Raw genomic sequence first — 17,079 nt, forward strand, 5'->3', positions numbered from 1 at the left:
ATATATATATCCCATAAAAATGGAGCATACTCCACACAGGCTAATTTTAGGAATGGGGCTAAGGAGATTAAGGCATGGACTTTTCATTACCTCTGACTCAGTTTTACAATGTTCAGTTTTATACTGAGGCTCAGGTCTTTAGAGGGATCCATTTTTGTGATACTATTAGTACAATAAAAGAAGGATTATAACATTCCTTCCTCAGATATATATCCATGAAAGGGCATGATCTAAAGATCTGAGGAGATGTCTGGAAAGCAAGGACTTCCGGATTCTGACCTAGATTTTCAAACTAAGACCCCTTCACAGTTCTGACTTGATCTTTTCATTATCATAAAATTGGGCTGAGCAACAGCTACACATTTTTGCTGCTCAGTTTACTGTTTCCAGGATATTTAGAAGTCTGTGCAGTGATACTACTTCTAGAGCGTGGCAGGCTTTTATCAGTTTCCCATGATGTTCCAAAGCCAAAGGTTTGGAGGCAGAAGAGGGAGGGAGTGAAGGGCATGACCCTAGGGCCAGCCTTACTGAGTTCAAATCCCAGTTCCCTCACTTTAGGGGCTGTGTGATCTTAAGGAAGTTATGTAAACCTTTTGTGGTTCAGTCTCCTGGTTTATGAAATAGAGAACCATCATACCTACACTTTATGGGGTTGTCATAAAAGTTAAATAAGTTATATATAAAACATTCAGAATAGTGCCTGGTACTTAATAAGTATCATATAAGAGTCTGCTATTGTTACTACTATTTAAATTAAGACTTAATTCAAAACTTGCAAGTGCCTCCACTCACCTTCCAGCTATACTTCCCACTATATCCCCTGACTCCTAGCTTTGAGCACCCTGTCCCTCCCCGCTTCCACTCTTGTTTGTGTACTTCCTGGAGCCTGATGTTCCTCTCCAAATGCCCTATCTGACCCTATACCTCCCCATCCAAAGTCCCCAAAAGCCACATCTGCTGGTCCACAGCAGTCCAGGTCCAGTGGTCCAAATTTAATATTCCCTCCTCTGGACTGTGATTTTTTTTTTTTTTTTTAAATCTCTATCACAGGCTTTCATTTTAACTAATGTAACACCTGGCTACATTCATGTCTCTCTGCTTGTTAAACTGAATGTAGTGGTTAAGAGCATGAGCCAGAAGGCCTGGGTCTCGATCTTGCTTAGCCGCTTACGCTGTGACCTTGGGTGAGGCACTTAATTTCTCAATGTCTCAGTTTTCACATCTATAACTGAAGACTCATAAGAGTTTCTACACCCTGTAGGAGTGTTGTATGAATTTTAGAAGTCAATACGGGGAAAATCCTTAGACCAGTGCCTGGTGCATCTGAAAATGCAAATGAATTTTAAATCTTATTGCTGCACTCTTCTTCCCTCCTCGTCGCTTCCTAGTATGTGTCCAGCATGGTGTCTTGTCTGTTGAAAATACCTGACCAAATGCTCACCCTTCTGAATTGAGCTTGTACTGACAAAATCGGAGCCGTTCCTTACGAAGTGTTACCTGACTCAATAATTTTGAATAATGAATTATGTATTTGTGTATGCGAATTAGGCAGCAGAGGAGTCACACAGCACAGCGCCCCAGAAAATATGGCCAGAGACCTCATGTACTTACCACACCTTCCATCTTCTTCCACAGTCCTTCCAGTTGAGTCATGGGTTGACACCACCAATCAGTGCATTTTCTGTATCGATTGCCTTGAAACCAATACTGTCTCAGCCACTCGAACTCAACCTGTGGACCATAAGGAGAAGGCAGCTGTCATAATGCCCTTTTGTGAGGGACAAAGACAATAATAATGCCCTTTGTGAGGGACAAAGACAATAATAATGCCCTTTGTGAGGGACAAAGACAATAATGTTGTCACTCGATTCTCCTCCAGTAACTTCACTGCTACAAGGGGAGAAGGGGTGAGAAAAGCTCAGCCTAACCAGTTTCCAATATAACCTGGAGTCTCTGGAGCACTTCTACAAAGCCAAGAAAAGAATAATCTTAAAACTGAGGTCCTCTTAGCAAGACAACCCAGCTTGGGCTGGGGAGGGGTCCTCCAACACATTTATTAGTCAGACATGAGGAAACTATATTCATCAACAGATACTGAAGAAAAATTAATTAATAAAAATAAATTTTACAGAACAGATAAACAAAACACAAATACTGAGATGCTAAAGTATATAGCAGCCTGCACTATGTACGATAGAGAAGATATAATCGAAATAGGTTTTTATTAAACATCTTTATTAAAGGCTTGTATTTAGAGCAAAACACAGAAACACATATTAAGAGATAATCAATTTCAAGTTTCTTAGATTTAAAATCAATAAAGAATTTACCAAAAAAAAAAATAAAAATAAAAAATAAAGAATTTACCATAGGCCAGGAGGAGCTGGTGAGAATCCCAGTCCTTAGAACAAAACAATACAGTTAATTGTGGGGACACATATTAAGAAGCTACAGCCATTCAAATTGTTACTTTTCAACTCAGGGCACGTGACAATAGGTAGAAAAAACAGCAAAGACATTAATAATTGTTTTTCTTTTTTTTTAATTTTTTTAATTTTTATTTATTTATGATAGTCACACAGAGAGAGAGAGGCAGAGACACAGGCAGAGGGAGAAGCAGGCTCCATGCACCGGGAGCCAGACGTGGGATTCGATCCCGGGTCTCCAGGATCGCGTCCTGGGCCAAAGGCAGGCGCCAAACCGCTGCACCACCCAGGGATCCCAATAATTGCTTTTCCTTCCTATGAACCTACCATGGTCATTATTATGGTTATCATTTGCCCCCTTAGCATTCCTCCTATTCTAGCAAAATTCCACTGTTCATCTGTTAACTGACCCCCTTCCCCAGCCCTAGTCCATGAGGTCTGAGGAGAGAGTGCCAGTCCTAGTATCAGGGGTAGAGTGTGCAATCCAAATGTCAGCCAATCAGCCCACCACATTTCCCTAGTCACAGAATTGGGTATGCGGGCAATCACTGTTCGTTCAATCACAGGAAGTCTAGGGACCGAGAAGATTCAGGAAGAGTATTCAACAACCATTCTGCCACCGAATGGGGAAAATGGAGACAACACAGTAAGAAGCAACTGCAAGATAAAAAGATAAAAACCAGGTGCTGCTGACACCACCTGGCTCTTGATCAAGCTGTTCCTAAAGTCTTTCCTATTTAAGCCAATTCAGGCTGAGTTTTCTGTCCCGTGCAACTGAAATAATTCCAGTGTATGTACGTGATAGGCTGAGGTAAAAGCTCTGGAAGGGTAAGAAACTGTTTTTTGTTCACTTTCCAAATCCTTAAAACTCATCTTCAACTTGAAAAAATCCAATTTTACTGTTAAAGTACAACACTATTCATCCTACAAGGTCTTTTTACCTCTATCCTCTAAAGAAATGTAGAGCTTTCACAGCTTAATGTTGGGTCACCTGACTTTGCTGAGGTAATCGGGTTCCCTACACAGACAAACTATTATAACCTTTACCTGTTACCACAAAGAATTTTTGTGTTTATCCATATTGAACTTTCATGAGGCAAACAAAAGCAACTTGTGAAGACTTAACAATGGTGAAAATGGCTCAAATAACTAGCCTGAGAACACCCAGTCATATGAAAGGGTTTTAGTTTACATTAACTAAATGTTTGTTTGATATGTAGAACTGATTTCAGTCAAAGCTGTTTAAACAAAAAAAAAAAAATGAGGAATGTAGACAATATTAAGACAATAGCTGCTGAACCTTATCTGTGGTATTAAGAGACAGTTCTTAACAGAAGTAAACGTGACTACTTTGAAGGGAGAGCGAATATAAGTGTAGTTCAACTTCTCTGAAGATACAGGCTGAACTTTATTACAAGAGAAGATGTTTTTAAGAGATTTTTCATGAAACTGGTTCATGTGACAGGCACAGCCGATCAGCATGGCATCATGTCCTATGTCAGGGAGAGCTGAAAAGGTTTTACAAGGTCTTCCTATCTTGGGCCTGGTTATTTCCATTGCTGAAGATAAAACATGTAAGCACCAGCCACAATGGTGTCCCAAGAAAGAAAATTGAGTACCCTATGTAAATAGTTCATTCAACCTATCAAGGTATACATGAGTTTAGATTTCAGTAAATGAGAACTCAGAAGGTAGGAGAGGGGCATACCTGGAAACTCTGCTATCAGACAAGAAAGCAAAGAAAGAGCTTGTCCGTTTTAATAAATCCTGACTTCATCCTCCTCCTCAGATGCCCAGCCACCATTTGAACCAGACAGTGCCATGAGGAAGAATAAGGGCCCCACTACTAAATAGCTATGTCACCTACAAATAAGGATAATTACCTAATAACCACATAGGTTTGTGGTGTTCATTAGTAGGTGAATAATGAACAGCCTACTATAGGCCGGGCACTTGCTAGATACTAAGGAAGCAAACTCAGCAAGACATGAGGCCTAGAATTTGTTGTCCTCCCTAGGATCTCACAATCTGATAAAATTTTCATGGCAGGAAAAGTTTTAACATCCCTGTCAATTCATGCCCACCCCCCTTCCACCGAGGCCCGTCAGTAAAGTTCAACACTGAGGATTCAATCCCAGCAGAGGTTTATTTTATGAGCTGAAGTACTGCCCAGGAGATAATGATCTTTCTGGGCATCGAATCCACTGGCATGCATTTTATTCAACTCCATAACCTGACTTTTTCATTTCAGTGTTGTGGGCAAGAAACATTACAGGATTTTAAGCAAATGTCACCCTCACCACTTCCCCCACTGCCAAGAGAAGCCGTTGGCTGCTTTCTTAAACTTAATTAAGGAAGCAAAAAAATAGTTTCAGCCCTTTGATTGAGAGTTTAAGTTACAAAAACAAACAAACAAAAACCCAAAACAAAAAACTAAATAAGCAAAAAAAGTTTTTATTTTTCCTCCCTAAACTGTGGGAAATAGAAAGGAAAAGTTGCAGGATGGATGCTGCACAAAAGCTGAGGGGTCGGGATTCAGAATAGAATGGAAGCCTGATTTTCTTCAGGGATTTAAAAATGAAAAGAAAAGAAAATCAAAGACCAACCATGGTAACTGACCAATAAAGTCCTAAGTGTGACAGGAGTAGGGTCTCCATCCCTTCTCCAGGGTACTATTCCCCCAGGAAGCTCATAACTATCGGAGCAGAGATAAGAGACAAACCATCAGGAAGGGAATGGCTGACTTCAGGCCAAGAACGCTCCACGGGTGATGTGGATCTCCCAAGATGCGAGCATCAGGGAGACAACACACAGGAACTCTCTTGAGGTGCCCTCGGAGTTTGTGATGCTTCTAAACCAGACTCCCAGATTTTGGACATGCCCTTAAAGGAAATTCACTGCTATTCAATCTTTTAAGCAACTGCAATACAAAGATAAGCAGTGCCCCCAGGTGTTTATTTACCCAGGGCCTACTGACAACCTAGAGGCCTTGCAGGTTCTTGAAGTGACATCTGAATCATCAGAGAAATATGAAAACATGTCCACAGCAGTGTCAGTTTCATAAATGTGACTCGGAAAGCCATCTCTTATAACCCTCGTAACTAACTTTTGCCTGGAACAGTCTAAAAGATCAGTCAAGGAAAATTGTTCTCCTAAAAATGTCTGGAAGTCTGAAGGGGAAGAAACCCACCTACCTTAGGCATTCAGTAGCAAAGTTCCAAATCATATTTATGAGCTACTACATCACCATATATTGTAAATCATCTCCAGCCTCTCACAGGTAAACAACTGACAGCTACTTTTCTTCTGCCAAGTTAGTTTGGGCTCTCCGTTTGGTCCCAGCTCAGCTCACACATTCCCTCATGAGAAGTGTGCACATGCCCACGGGGGTTAATGTCTCACTGTAGTAACTGGAATAAGTTATTTCACTGAGCAAGATGTTAGACCAGGGAGAGATGCTGATGTCCAATGTACCAAGAGCCACACTCCGAAGGCCCTTTTAGCTCTAAAAGATGCAGGTCTAGCCAGACCAAAGCTAGTTTTAAAAAGGGAAACAGAATATTTAAAAACATGCAAGAAGATTCTGCTTCCAACTGGACAAAAATCTTTGCTAAGTATCTTAAGTTAGGAAAAAATATCTGCTGAAGGTACTCAGTTCTATTCCCCAAAATTCCCAAAGTTCTTTTAGTTAGAAACCATCTAAGGAAAACAAGCCACATCTACACCCACATAGCCTGAAAGCTTGCAGTACATAAAACCAAAGGCTTCGTCCCATAATTGGTGCAGCAAAGGCACATGGCTTTTAAGAAAGAGGAGAAAGCAAACAATAAGGAACCCAAGGGAACTATTATGGACATGTGTGCTATTGCTTAACAATGGGACACGGTAGAAAGTGAGCATGCCAGCGCTCCAACCCAGGCCACCGTGTATGGCGAAAGAACAGTATCTGACAATATGCCTTGACATATGGAATTCATTCTCTCAGGGGATGGCCTTGAGGAATCAAAGACTGGGGTAATGGACACGATGAGCACACACACTATTTAGATTCCAGATCTCTCTCTATCCCTTCACCCCTAGACCGGTCTAAAGGGGCTAAAGTTTCTGACACATCTCTATCCCACTTGGCTAACGTATACAATGTCAAAAGCAGCCAGCCACTTCCCGAAGCTAATGGGTTCAGATGACAATATTCTACTGTTAGATAAACATGGTGATTTTACAGATTTCCCCCACTCGTGAATGATAACAAAACATGTCAGTCACAGAAGAAGACCAGAAGGAGGCAAAAACAGCCCACAAGGGTATTTAAGAGAGCACCCATTCTGCTAGCCCAAATCCTAACATTACAAGGTCTATTGAGAAGACTACATTTCCAGATTAGAATTTCTTTACTACAAATATGGAAAAAGACATCACTTTGCTCCCAAGCCTAATTCAATGAGGTCACTAGGCCCATAAACGCTTATCTTTCTTGAAGTTCTAGCTATCAGCAATGTCTCTAGTAAGGACAGGGAGGAGAGAAAATGGGATACTTATCAGGCACAAGGAAGGGAAGAAAGTCAGTCCTAAGTGCAGCTTATGAGCATCAGAAGTGATTATTATTTCCTCAAAAGGAAGAATTTCTTTGCCTTTGGTTCTGCACATTATGGCAATGTTTCATCAAGTGTGGCACAGTTCATAAGATCCTAAATATCTCTTTGGGTTTTTTGTTTTTTTTTTTAAGATTTTATTTACTTATTCATGAGAGACACAGAGAGGCAGAGACACAGGCAGAGGGAGAAGCAGGCTCCATGCAGGGAGCCCGACATGGGACCTGATCCCGGGACTCCAGGATCACGTCCCGGGCTGAAGGCAGGCACTAAACCACTGAGCCACTCCGGGATCCCCATCTAATTATCTCTTTGAAGACATTATATGACATTTGTGGAAGCGCCGTTTCTCTTCTGCTCCAAACCCCTCAATGACTCCCCATTTCCCTCTGAGTCAACTGGAAAGTGGTTGTCCTTACAGGGACCTCCAAGGACTGATCCGATCTGCTGCTCTCAGGTCCCCAATACCACCTCTGTGACCCATGTCCTGTCACTCACAGCCCCACTTATGCCATTCAAACTAGACTGTTCCTCACCTACTCTGGAAACGTCAAGTATTCTCCCACAGATTATGCAGTGGCTTCTCCTTCTGCCCAAATTCATACTCCCCAGATATCCATATAGCTCACTTCTCATCGTCTTCAAGCCCCTGCTCATGGCACATCTTGTCAGTGGGAACGTTTTCCAATTCTCTCTAGCTAACACACAACCTGATGAACAGAGGCATTAAATTTATTATTTGTCATCTTCCTGTACTAGAACAACTGTTTTACTTACCAGTATATCCTAAAGCACACAGAAGAGTACCAGGCACACAGCCAGTCATTACTTGTTGAAAGGACGAAAGAGAACATGTTTATATTCTAAATTCTCCATCAATCCTTCCAGTTCTAGCAAAGAGAAAGTCGGAGATTGTTGACAGTCTTCAATGGTTCTCTCTCACCTGAATAACTTTTTTCTTTTAATATTTTTTTGTTTTGTTTTAATTTACAACAAAATTCATCCATTTTAAGTATAAAATTCAATGACTGTTAGAAAATGTATGGAGTTGTATGTGAATTTCCCTTTTTCTCCCATGGATAATGGAAACCTCAGGCTCAGAGCCTCCTCCCAGCAAGAGCATCTGCAGGAAGGTGGTAACACTGCTGTTTTCACTGGCGAGATTTTTCTGGTTCCTTATTCTTTTGGCTAGTGATAATGGCTTTTACTTGAATTGGTAATACAAAGCTTCCTTTTCAAAGAAATTTATTTACATAAAAAATGAGCTGAGTTATGGGGTGCCTGGATGGCTCAGTTGGTTAAGCATCTGACTCTTGGTTTGGCTCAGGTCATGACCTCAGGGTCTTAGGATCCAGCCCTGTGTTGGTCTCTGCGCTCAGTAGACAATACACTTGGGATTCTCTCTCCCCACCCACTCTCTCTCTCTCTCTCAAATAATAAATACATCTTTTAAAAAAAATGAGCTCAGTTTTTAAATGTATTAAATAGACAACATGTACAATCCAAAGATAAAGCAAAAGTGGAAAGGGTGTTACTGAGAATAGCAAAGCTTGTGAAACATTGGCTGGTGGGATCCAGACCTGCTGTTCTGACACACTGCAGAACTTCACCTCACTTTGCAAATAAAAAGCAAGGCACTGTTGCTTGCTCTTATGGTCCACCTATGACTCCCATTTGTCTTTGCAGGAAGACTACTCTTCATGAGTCCTGTGTTTCTGCAGGTCTTGTGAGCAAGGCACTAACTTCCCTCTATCTCAGCCTCCTATTGCAAGAATGTTTGATATGGTGAAGCCTGGAAGATATAGTTTGCCCTCTAGAACAAAGGGCAAGGATGCTAACAGACTTGAAGGATAAAGACTGTATCTTGTTTGGAGCAAAGATCAGGATCACCTACTACCTATTATAAAAGATTCAGCTTCCCTTTGCTAAGGTTCCTCTCCTATAACACAATCCCTCCATATACCCACATTATAGGCCCACTTTGCATTGCCCTGTTGAAAGAGAGGCTTCCAGAACTGGGACAAAAATGCTGATACTCCAACTACTGCTGTTCTCCTAAGTAATTAAACTGCTCTTTGTCCCTCACTGAGGAATTTCAGGGCTCATACTCATATAAAATTATGGCAGATCAACTTGTTAGCTTGCACATAGCTTCCCAGTTCTTGAAAGTCTCACCTCATTGTGGATTTCTTCTCCTTGTTTCAGAACTACAGGCTCAAAGGATTTCAAAGAAACATCACCATTGTCTGCCTCATCACGGACATTCTGCAGAGCCAGCTGGCAGCGCTGTAAAATATAATCCAAGGTTCCGGTCGAGCACTGCAGAAACAGAACCAGCAACCGAGATTATAAGCAAAATCCAAGTTCATCATACATTACTTCCCAAGGATGTTCACATTTGCCCCTTTTCTGTACATTCATCTGTTGCCCCCACAGCTCAGTGCATACTCAAACTTAAGAATTACTAAAGTGGCCTACTCACTGGGCTCTGTGTTGCCAGCTTGGCCTCACCTGGGCCACTCTTCTTGCTGATTTTCTTATGTGGGCCTTATATCCCTAAACAGTAGGCTCCCTGAAGCTAAAGCCATGTACATATATGCAGACATAAATGTACATATATACATACATACACACACACACACACACATTTTATTATATATATTTTTCTACATATACTACAGCATCTAGAACCAAGTCCTAAATGTAAAAGAAACTTAGTAAGGTAGTTTTTGGATAAATAAATAATTAGCCAGGAAGTCAAAGACACTGGCTTTATTATAAGTGCCCTGAACCTAACAATGGGAAAGAAAGGTAACCAGACTGATTGGTTCAACAGCCTACAAAACAGAACAGTAATGGCAGGGAAAAAATTTGAAGTTATAAACACCAAGCAAAGAACTCATTTTCCTTTCCTGCAAAAACCATACACCAAGTAGTTGCAGTCTTTGGCAGGATAGGTTCTTCAAATAATGAAGACTATGTAGTTCATGCCCTCAAGGCATGTTCAAAGGCATAACTTAGTACCTTTGTATTGGCAAGGGCACAGATAACTAGTTCATCCCTCTCTTTGTCTGTGGGAGCAAAACAGAGGTCAAATGGACAACTCCTCCTTTGAATGCTATATGTCAGAAAAGAAAAGGATGCAGATGGAAGTGTGCATCCGTTGGTTTTAATGGCAACATGATTTCCTAGAATGATAAAAAGCAGGCTATAAATATATCCTTTAGGCCCAATGAGGAAAATGTATCCCCAAAGTATTTTTATTTTAATATTTATAACTTAAGCAGATCCCTTAGAAATAACCTTGAAGGCTAATGCCCTGGTACAAAAATTATTTGTATGGTTACTGCCATTTTACACAGTGTGTCATGGATAAGCCTGAGAAAATAAAGTTATGGTGCCAAAAACAGAAGCCTGACTAATATGTATTTTAATATAAAGATCTAAGAGTGCTGGGAGCCCAACAGCTCCAAGCTGCTACAAAGAAAAAAACAAAAAGTGAAGCTGAATCACCACTCACTTTTGTCCCAGAACCACTCCTACAACTGCTCTTAAAATGACGTTGTATCTATAAACATGCTCTACTCACACCTTTACTTTCCCAGGTATGGAGTGACCCAAGTAAGAGGTTACTAATCACAATGACATTTATTACAAAAGACTGGAAACAACCTAAATTCCCCATTAATAGCAGGCTCGTTAAATAAACTACAGTGAAGCCGCACTTGCAGCCAAAAGTAAGGGGATGGGGATGCTTTTCTTTCTGGGCGTACAGAGTTTTATCTCTTGTACAGAACCTATAACGAAGCCTGTTTTTTTGACAGGGGCAGGTAACAACTTTATTGAGACATAATTCACATGTCAGAGAAGTCACACACTGAAAACATGAAATTTTTTGTTTTTAGTATATTCACAGAGTTATGCAACAATCGCCACAATTAATTTTAGAACATTTTTGTCACCTCCCCAAAACAAACTGTACCCCTTAGCAGTCACCTGCCTCTTTCTGCCAAGCTTCCCAGCTCCAGACAACTACGAATCTACTCTCTATGACCACTGGTCTGGCTATGCTTGACCTTTCGTATAAATAAAATCATACAACAGGTGATCTTTTATGGCGGGCTTCTTTCACTGAGCATGGTAGTTCAAGGTTCATCCATGTTGTAGCCTGTATCGACAATTCCCTCCCTTTTATCACTAAGTAATATGTGATTGTATGGATATACCACTTTTGGTTTTACACTCATTATATGATGAACCTTTGGCTTATTCCCACCTTTTGCCTAATATGAGTCAGGCTGCTAAGAATATTCATGTACAGGTTTTCATTTCTCTCAACTATGGCACTGCTGAGTTATGAAGTAACGCTATGTAGAATTCTTAGGAAGGATCAGACTCTTTTCCAAAGTGGCTGAACCATTTTATATTCCCTCCAGCAGTGCATGAGGGTTCCAATTTCTGCACATCTTCATGAATACTTGTTACTGTGATTTTGACTGTAGCTACTCTAGTGGATGTGAAGTGGTAACTCACTGTGATTTTGATTTGCATTTCCCTGATGACTAATGATGTTCAAACATCTTTTTGTGTGCTTATTGGCCACTTGTACACCTTCTTTGCAGACATGTCTATTCAGATCTTTTATCATTTAAAAAACTGGATTATTTATCTTTTTAATTATTAGTTTGTAAGAGTTATTGATATACTCTAAACACACAAGTACCTTGTGACATAAGTGAAGGGAAAATACTTTCTCACATTCTCTAACTTCTCTTTCCACTTTCTTGATGGAACATTTTGAAACCTAATAGTTTTTTTTTTTAGATTCATTTTTTTAAAAGATTTATTTACCTATTAGAGACAGAGAAAGAGAGAACGGGGGGAGGGGCAGAGAGAGTCTTAAGCAGACTCACTGCTGAGCATGAAGCCCAAGCGGGGCTTGATTTCACAACCCTGAAATCACAACCTAAGCTAAAACCAGGAGTTCAACACTTAACTGACTGTCCACTCAGGTGCCCCTATTTATTTATTTTAGAGAGAGAAAGAGAGAGAGAGAGCATTGGGGGGTGGGGAGATGGAGAGAGAGAATCTCCAGCAGATTCCACGCTGAGCACATGGCCCAACACAAGGCTCAATCTTACAACCCTGAGATCATGACCTGAGCTGAAACCAAGAGTTGGACACCCAACCAACTGCACCACCCAGGAGCCCCTAAAGCATAACAGTTTTTCACTTTGGTAAAGTCCAAATTATCTATTTTTTCTTTGGTTGTTTGTGCTTTTGGTGTCATATCTTAAAAAAAATCACTGCCTACCCCAAGGTATGAATTACTTACTACTAAGTAGTTATTACCAAGCCTTACTAAAACAAAAGTGCAGAATAGTATGTAGACTACTACTTGTACAAAAAATGTTTTTAATTGAACAAATATTTGCTTGTATATGTACTAAGTATCACAGAAAGGATAACAAGAAGCTGATAACACTGGTTGCTAGTAGGAAAGAGGAGCTGGTTGGCTTTAGAAGAAACAGATATTAAACTATCTATTTCTTGGGTACTTTTTGCATTTTGAACCATTTGAGTGGCTACCTATTCAAAATATAATTATACATAAAATTTAAGTTAATAAAGGATATTCAGGAGAACAGATTTCTTCTGTTCCAACAAGAAAGAAAAAATCCAATAAAGGTCAAGAGCCATCAGATATAATCTAGTCACATGTAATAAAAAAACTAAATAGATTTCTTCTGATTTAACTAATATGAAATTCAGAACATCACTTCCTTAAGACAATCTGTTTCTAATGTATTTTGAAGAGACAGAAAATAACAAATCATTTTGTGTGGCACAGATAAAACATGCCATGTTAATTCTGGATGAAGGAGAAAACATTCATAAAATAAAAGTGAGGACTTCTAGTAAAAATAAGTAAGGACTACAACACTGCCCTCAAATCATAGATATTTCCTATCTCCTCTCTGGATGGAAATAATAATGTAACCTTCATGTTAGAAAAAAAATTTTCCCTCTTTTATTACAACAATGATTTAACATGAAATAAAAATTTATAGAAAAAACCATAATCCTGTCACCTTACCTTTTTTTATTGTTTTTATTGTACATGATTCTTTGTCTACACAGCTGTAATCAGAATGTACACATCAGTGTATATTCTGTTTTTCTCTGTGTGTTAAGTATTCAAAATAAGTATTTTCAGTGGTTGCTCATTGGGGCGATATTAATTTACTAGTCGTATACTCTAGAGGCACTAAAGTTCTGTTTAACTTTTCACAACTCTTTTTTTTTTTTTTTAACTTTTCACTACTCTTAATCACTCTAAGCAAACATCTTTATACATGTGTGAGTGTGTGTGTACTCCTTTTTAATTATTTCCTAGGTTTGGTTTCCAAACAGTGTTATGAGATCAAAGATATTTTTATGGTACTTTATACATATCCCCATATAGCTTTCCAAAAAGTATATCAATTAGAAAAACTTCTAGAAGTATATGAAGGTATCTGTTGCACTGTAACTTTACTGACACTGAACATTATCATTTTTTACTCTTCACAAAAATAAAAAGTTACATTAAAATGGTGATGTTTCAAAAAAGTTTTTTTTTACTTTTAGGTGATTATTAAAGCCTGTATACATAAGATCACATAAAACAGAGTTAGTCCATTTTTTCTTAAAAGACCAGATAGTAAATCTTACAGGCTTGCTGGCCTAAGGTCTCGTTCCAACTATTCAGCTTTGCCATTGTTAACTCCAAAGCAGCCATAAACGATATGGAATCAAATGCGTGTGGCTATGTTTCAATTAAAATTTTATTTATAAAAACAGTTGGCTAGTCCACGGGGCATAGTGTGCTGACCCTGATCTATAATACAGAAAGCAAGATGGTCACATCATTCATAGTAGAGGTGTCTAATTAGTAGCCTGAACTTGGGTACAAAGCCTGTAAAAGACAGAGATTTGAGATAATGTTTTTCTCTCAACAGCATCACTACATATACCTGCTTCTTTATATAAAAGTTAATTAGTGCCCATGATGTTGCCTAAAACTTAGAAGACACAAATACAGCTGTGACTTAAGCAGAAAATGCTGAACCTCAGCATATTTTGAAAGCACTGCTACTCTAATAAAATTGGTCCACCTGGAAAAAAGGAAACCAGACCACAGGGATACTGTTCAAACTGTCCTCTGGGGGGCCCCTTTTGGTGGCTTCTGTATAGGCATGTCTACTGCAGGAGGTGGAGGAGGAGAATTTTTGTCCCTTGTTTGCATTTATCTGCTGGACCGTTCCATGGGGGAGCTCTAACTCAGCCTGTTTAAAATTGAATGAACTACTGTCTTCCCCTAATGTCTTAAACGGTCATTTCTACTAATGGCAATGACATCCCCAAATCACCCAGGCTTGAGAATCAGCCAAGAGCCCAGCACAGGGAAAGCATCCAATGAAGAGTTCATTCAATCATTTGTTTGTCCATTCATGCATTCATTCATTCTTATACTCCTTCCTTCTCAACTGTCTAACAGAACTTACTTCCAGGTCTCTTTTATCATTATCTGTGTGTTTGTTTGGTACCTGGCTTCCCAGTTAAAATGGAAGGTTCAACAAAGGTAGTGTCCACAGATGTCACATTGATGATGTTGACGGCTCTCTCTCTCAAGCCCGTTGTGCGGCTAAACATGTCACAGGGACTCAAGTATTTAGATGAGCAAATGGAAGAGAAGGGCAAGGGAGAAAAGGAAAAGAGCAAATGGAAGAGAAGGGGCCAGGGAGAAAAGGGGAAGGGGACAAAGGAGTGGTTCATGGGCTTGATGGTATCTTAATTTAGTAGACACTCATGCCCTCTCTACCCCACAGCAACATGACCAGACCACGAGAAAAGCTATTTAATTCCCGAAGGACATGCCACTGCCTTATAGACTCAGACTGAGAAGGTCTTGTGCTTGTGCTTCCTGCCACTTTGTACTATCCCTTCTGTTCAACTTCCCACCTCGGTCCTCCCTGTGGTATAATGAAAAGTCAATCTACAAAGCAAAGCATAGATAACAAGTTTGGATTCAAGGTCAACCTGCAGTCCTTTTCATGATTATTCCCCTGCTGTCTGGAACCCTCCTTAACCGATCACACAGTACTCCAGGGTAACTGTTAAGTATTTCCCACCTCTTAACTTTCCACTCTGAACCGGTCTAATCAGCTGACCATCAGCCACACTGCAAGTGGTAGCAGAATTTAGCAATAAAGTCTGGTTTATGGACACAACAGGGAAGCTCAGAAATTCCCTGGCACCACTGTAACTCTCTCCTTAATTTATATTCACATATGACCAGAAGCCTGACCAAAAAGTTAAGAGAAATGTAAATTCTCAACCATCAGAGCCCGGTCATAGCCAGCATATACACAAGCGCACAAATCCCCCCCATCTGCTTCTGGTCATCTCCTGTCCTTGACCTTGACAGATATAAACCCCTTAGAAAATCTAACTAGCAATATCTGCCAATAGCATTTTACCTTCTCCAAGAAACATAACCCCAAAGAAGCAAAATATACTTATCCCATGCTATGAATATTCTCTTAAAAACTGTATCCAACACAACTCAAAGTTAAAAAAGCAAGTAAATAAAGGCTAAAGTCAAGTTCGATGGAAGCAATTTTCCTATCAAATACTCTTCCAAAACTCTATGCAAAATTGCTCATTCAACCACTGCTGTCACATCCAATTAAGTTTGAATCACATTTTTATTTACACTTACCTCTGCCACTCGGTGGGTGGAACTAAACCGAGGTGGTAAACCAGCCAAAACACAGTGTTGGTGGGTGGCATTGAGATCATCTGTAGGAAAAATACCAAAAATTAAAAAATAAAAAAATAAAACCACACACACACACACACATTTATTAGTCACTATAAACTATTCAACAAAAATACAAAGTAAACAGTAAATCCATCATTCAAGAACAACAATAACTGAGGAATTAACATCTACTTTGTATTCTTTAAACCATTCTTTATAACTAGGATGACTTTGCATATATATAAATAAAGTATATGTATAGACATCAAAACCATGACACTTCCAAGAGTGAAAGGGGATGTTAATTATTCCAGGACAACAGGTGTAAACCTGGATTGTCTTTAGCCAAAAGAGTACATGGTTATCCTACTTACGTGTAGTCTTACGATCACCACTCACCACTAAGTTTTACTCTTTATGAACTTCTTTCTCTTTCTCATGATACATCAAATTCTACCCATGCCTTTAGATAATAAGCCAAAACCTTTTTATACTATTTAGGGTGGAACAGCTTTCATCTGAAAATCTGCCTTTTTCTCTCCCCAATCAAAGTATCAACTTTACCCTAACAATTTTCCAGGCAAAAAACCAACCAACTCAGCAGTTGCAAAGTTTTGGCTCTCAGAAAAGAATTCTAGCCTATGGATTCACAACCCAAGAATGGAGTAGGTGGTGAATTCATCAGCTAAAGAATAAGCCTAAAACCACACGCAGTGGAAGAAAAACCAATGGCCAAGTTGTTGTGTATTCTAAGAAATGATGCCACATGTCAGGCAAAATCTCTATCACCTCTGCTTAGGACACCACTTTCTCTATTACAAAGAAGAGAAGGAAACAGTACTGGTCCCCAGCAGTGTGTGATTTCCTAAATAGGCAAGTGAGGCTTCTTACCAAGATACCAACACTCATAATGATTTAAACCAAAAGGCAGAAAACCATCATATCATTAAAATTAACTTTTAAACAAAATAATGGAAATGCAAAATGTCAGCCGAAGGTCTCCTGCTTCTGGACATTCTGGAGTAACAGTGACAAGGTTTGCCTTCCTACCTTAAACAACTATAAAAATGGACCAAAAGTAGGGACACCTGGATGGCTCAGCAGTTGGACATCTGCCTTTGGCTCAGGGCGTGATCCCAGGATCCAGGATTGAGTCCCACATCAGGTTCCCCGCAGGCAACCTCCTTTTCCCTCTGCCTGTGTCTCTGCCTCTCTCTCTCTCTCTCTCTCTCTCTGTCTCTCATGAATAAATACA

The 17,079-nt window shown here is 39.7% G+C and overlaps 1 protein-coding gene across 10 annotated transcripts in view; it reads right to left on the reverse strand.

The window, feature by feature from the left end:
• The window catches only part of FTO (FTO alpha-ketoglutarate dependent dioxygenase), a 428,434-nt gene that overhangs the window by 245,915 nt on the left and 165,440 nt on the right, over nucleotides 1-17,079 (reverse strand). For all 10 annotated transcript variants that reach the window (XR_012031486.1, XR_012031485.1, XM_072827050.1 and 7 more), the window contains exons 5-7: nucleotides 15,783-15,862; nucleotides 9,194-9,337; nucleotides 1,612-1,731 (exon numbers count right to left, since the gene is read on the reverse strand). Coding sequence is in view for 8 of the 10 variants with exons in the window: in XM_072827050.1 (XP_072683151.1) it covers nucleotides 1,612-1,731; nucleotides 9,194-9,337; nucleotides 15,783-15,862 (344 nt within the window). In the remaining 2 variants the exon portion in view is untranslated. The remainder of the gene's footprint in view (nucleotides 1-1,611; nucleotides 1,732-9,193; nucleotides 9,338-15,782; nucleotides 15,863-17,079) is intronic.

This window comes from Canis lupus, chromosome 5 (assembly GCF_048164855.1).
Source record: "Canis lupus baileyi chromosome 5, mCanLup2.hap1, whole genome shotgun sequence".
In the NCBI taxonomy this organism is placed as follows: Eukaryota; Metazoa; Chordata; class Mammalia; order Carnivora; family Canidae; genus Canis; species Canis lupus.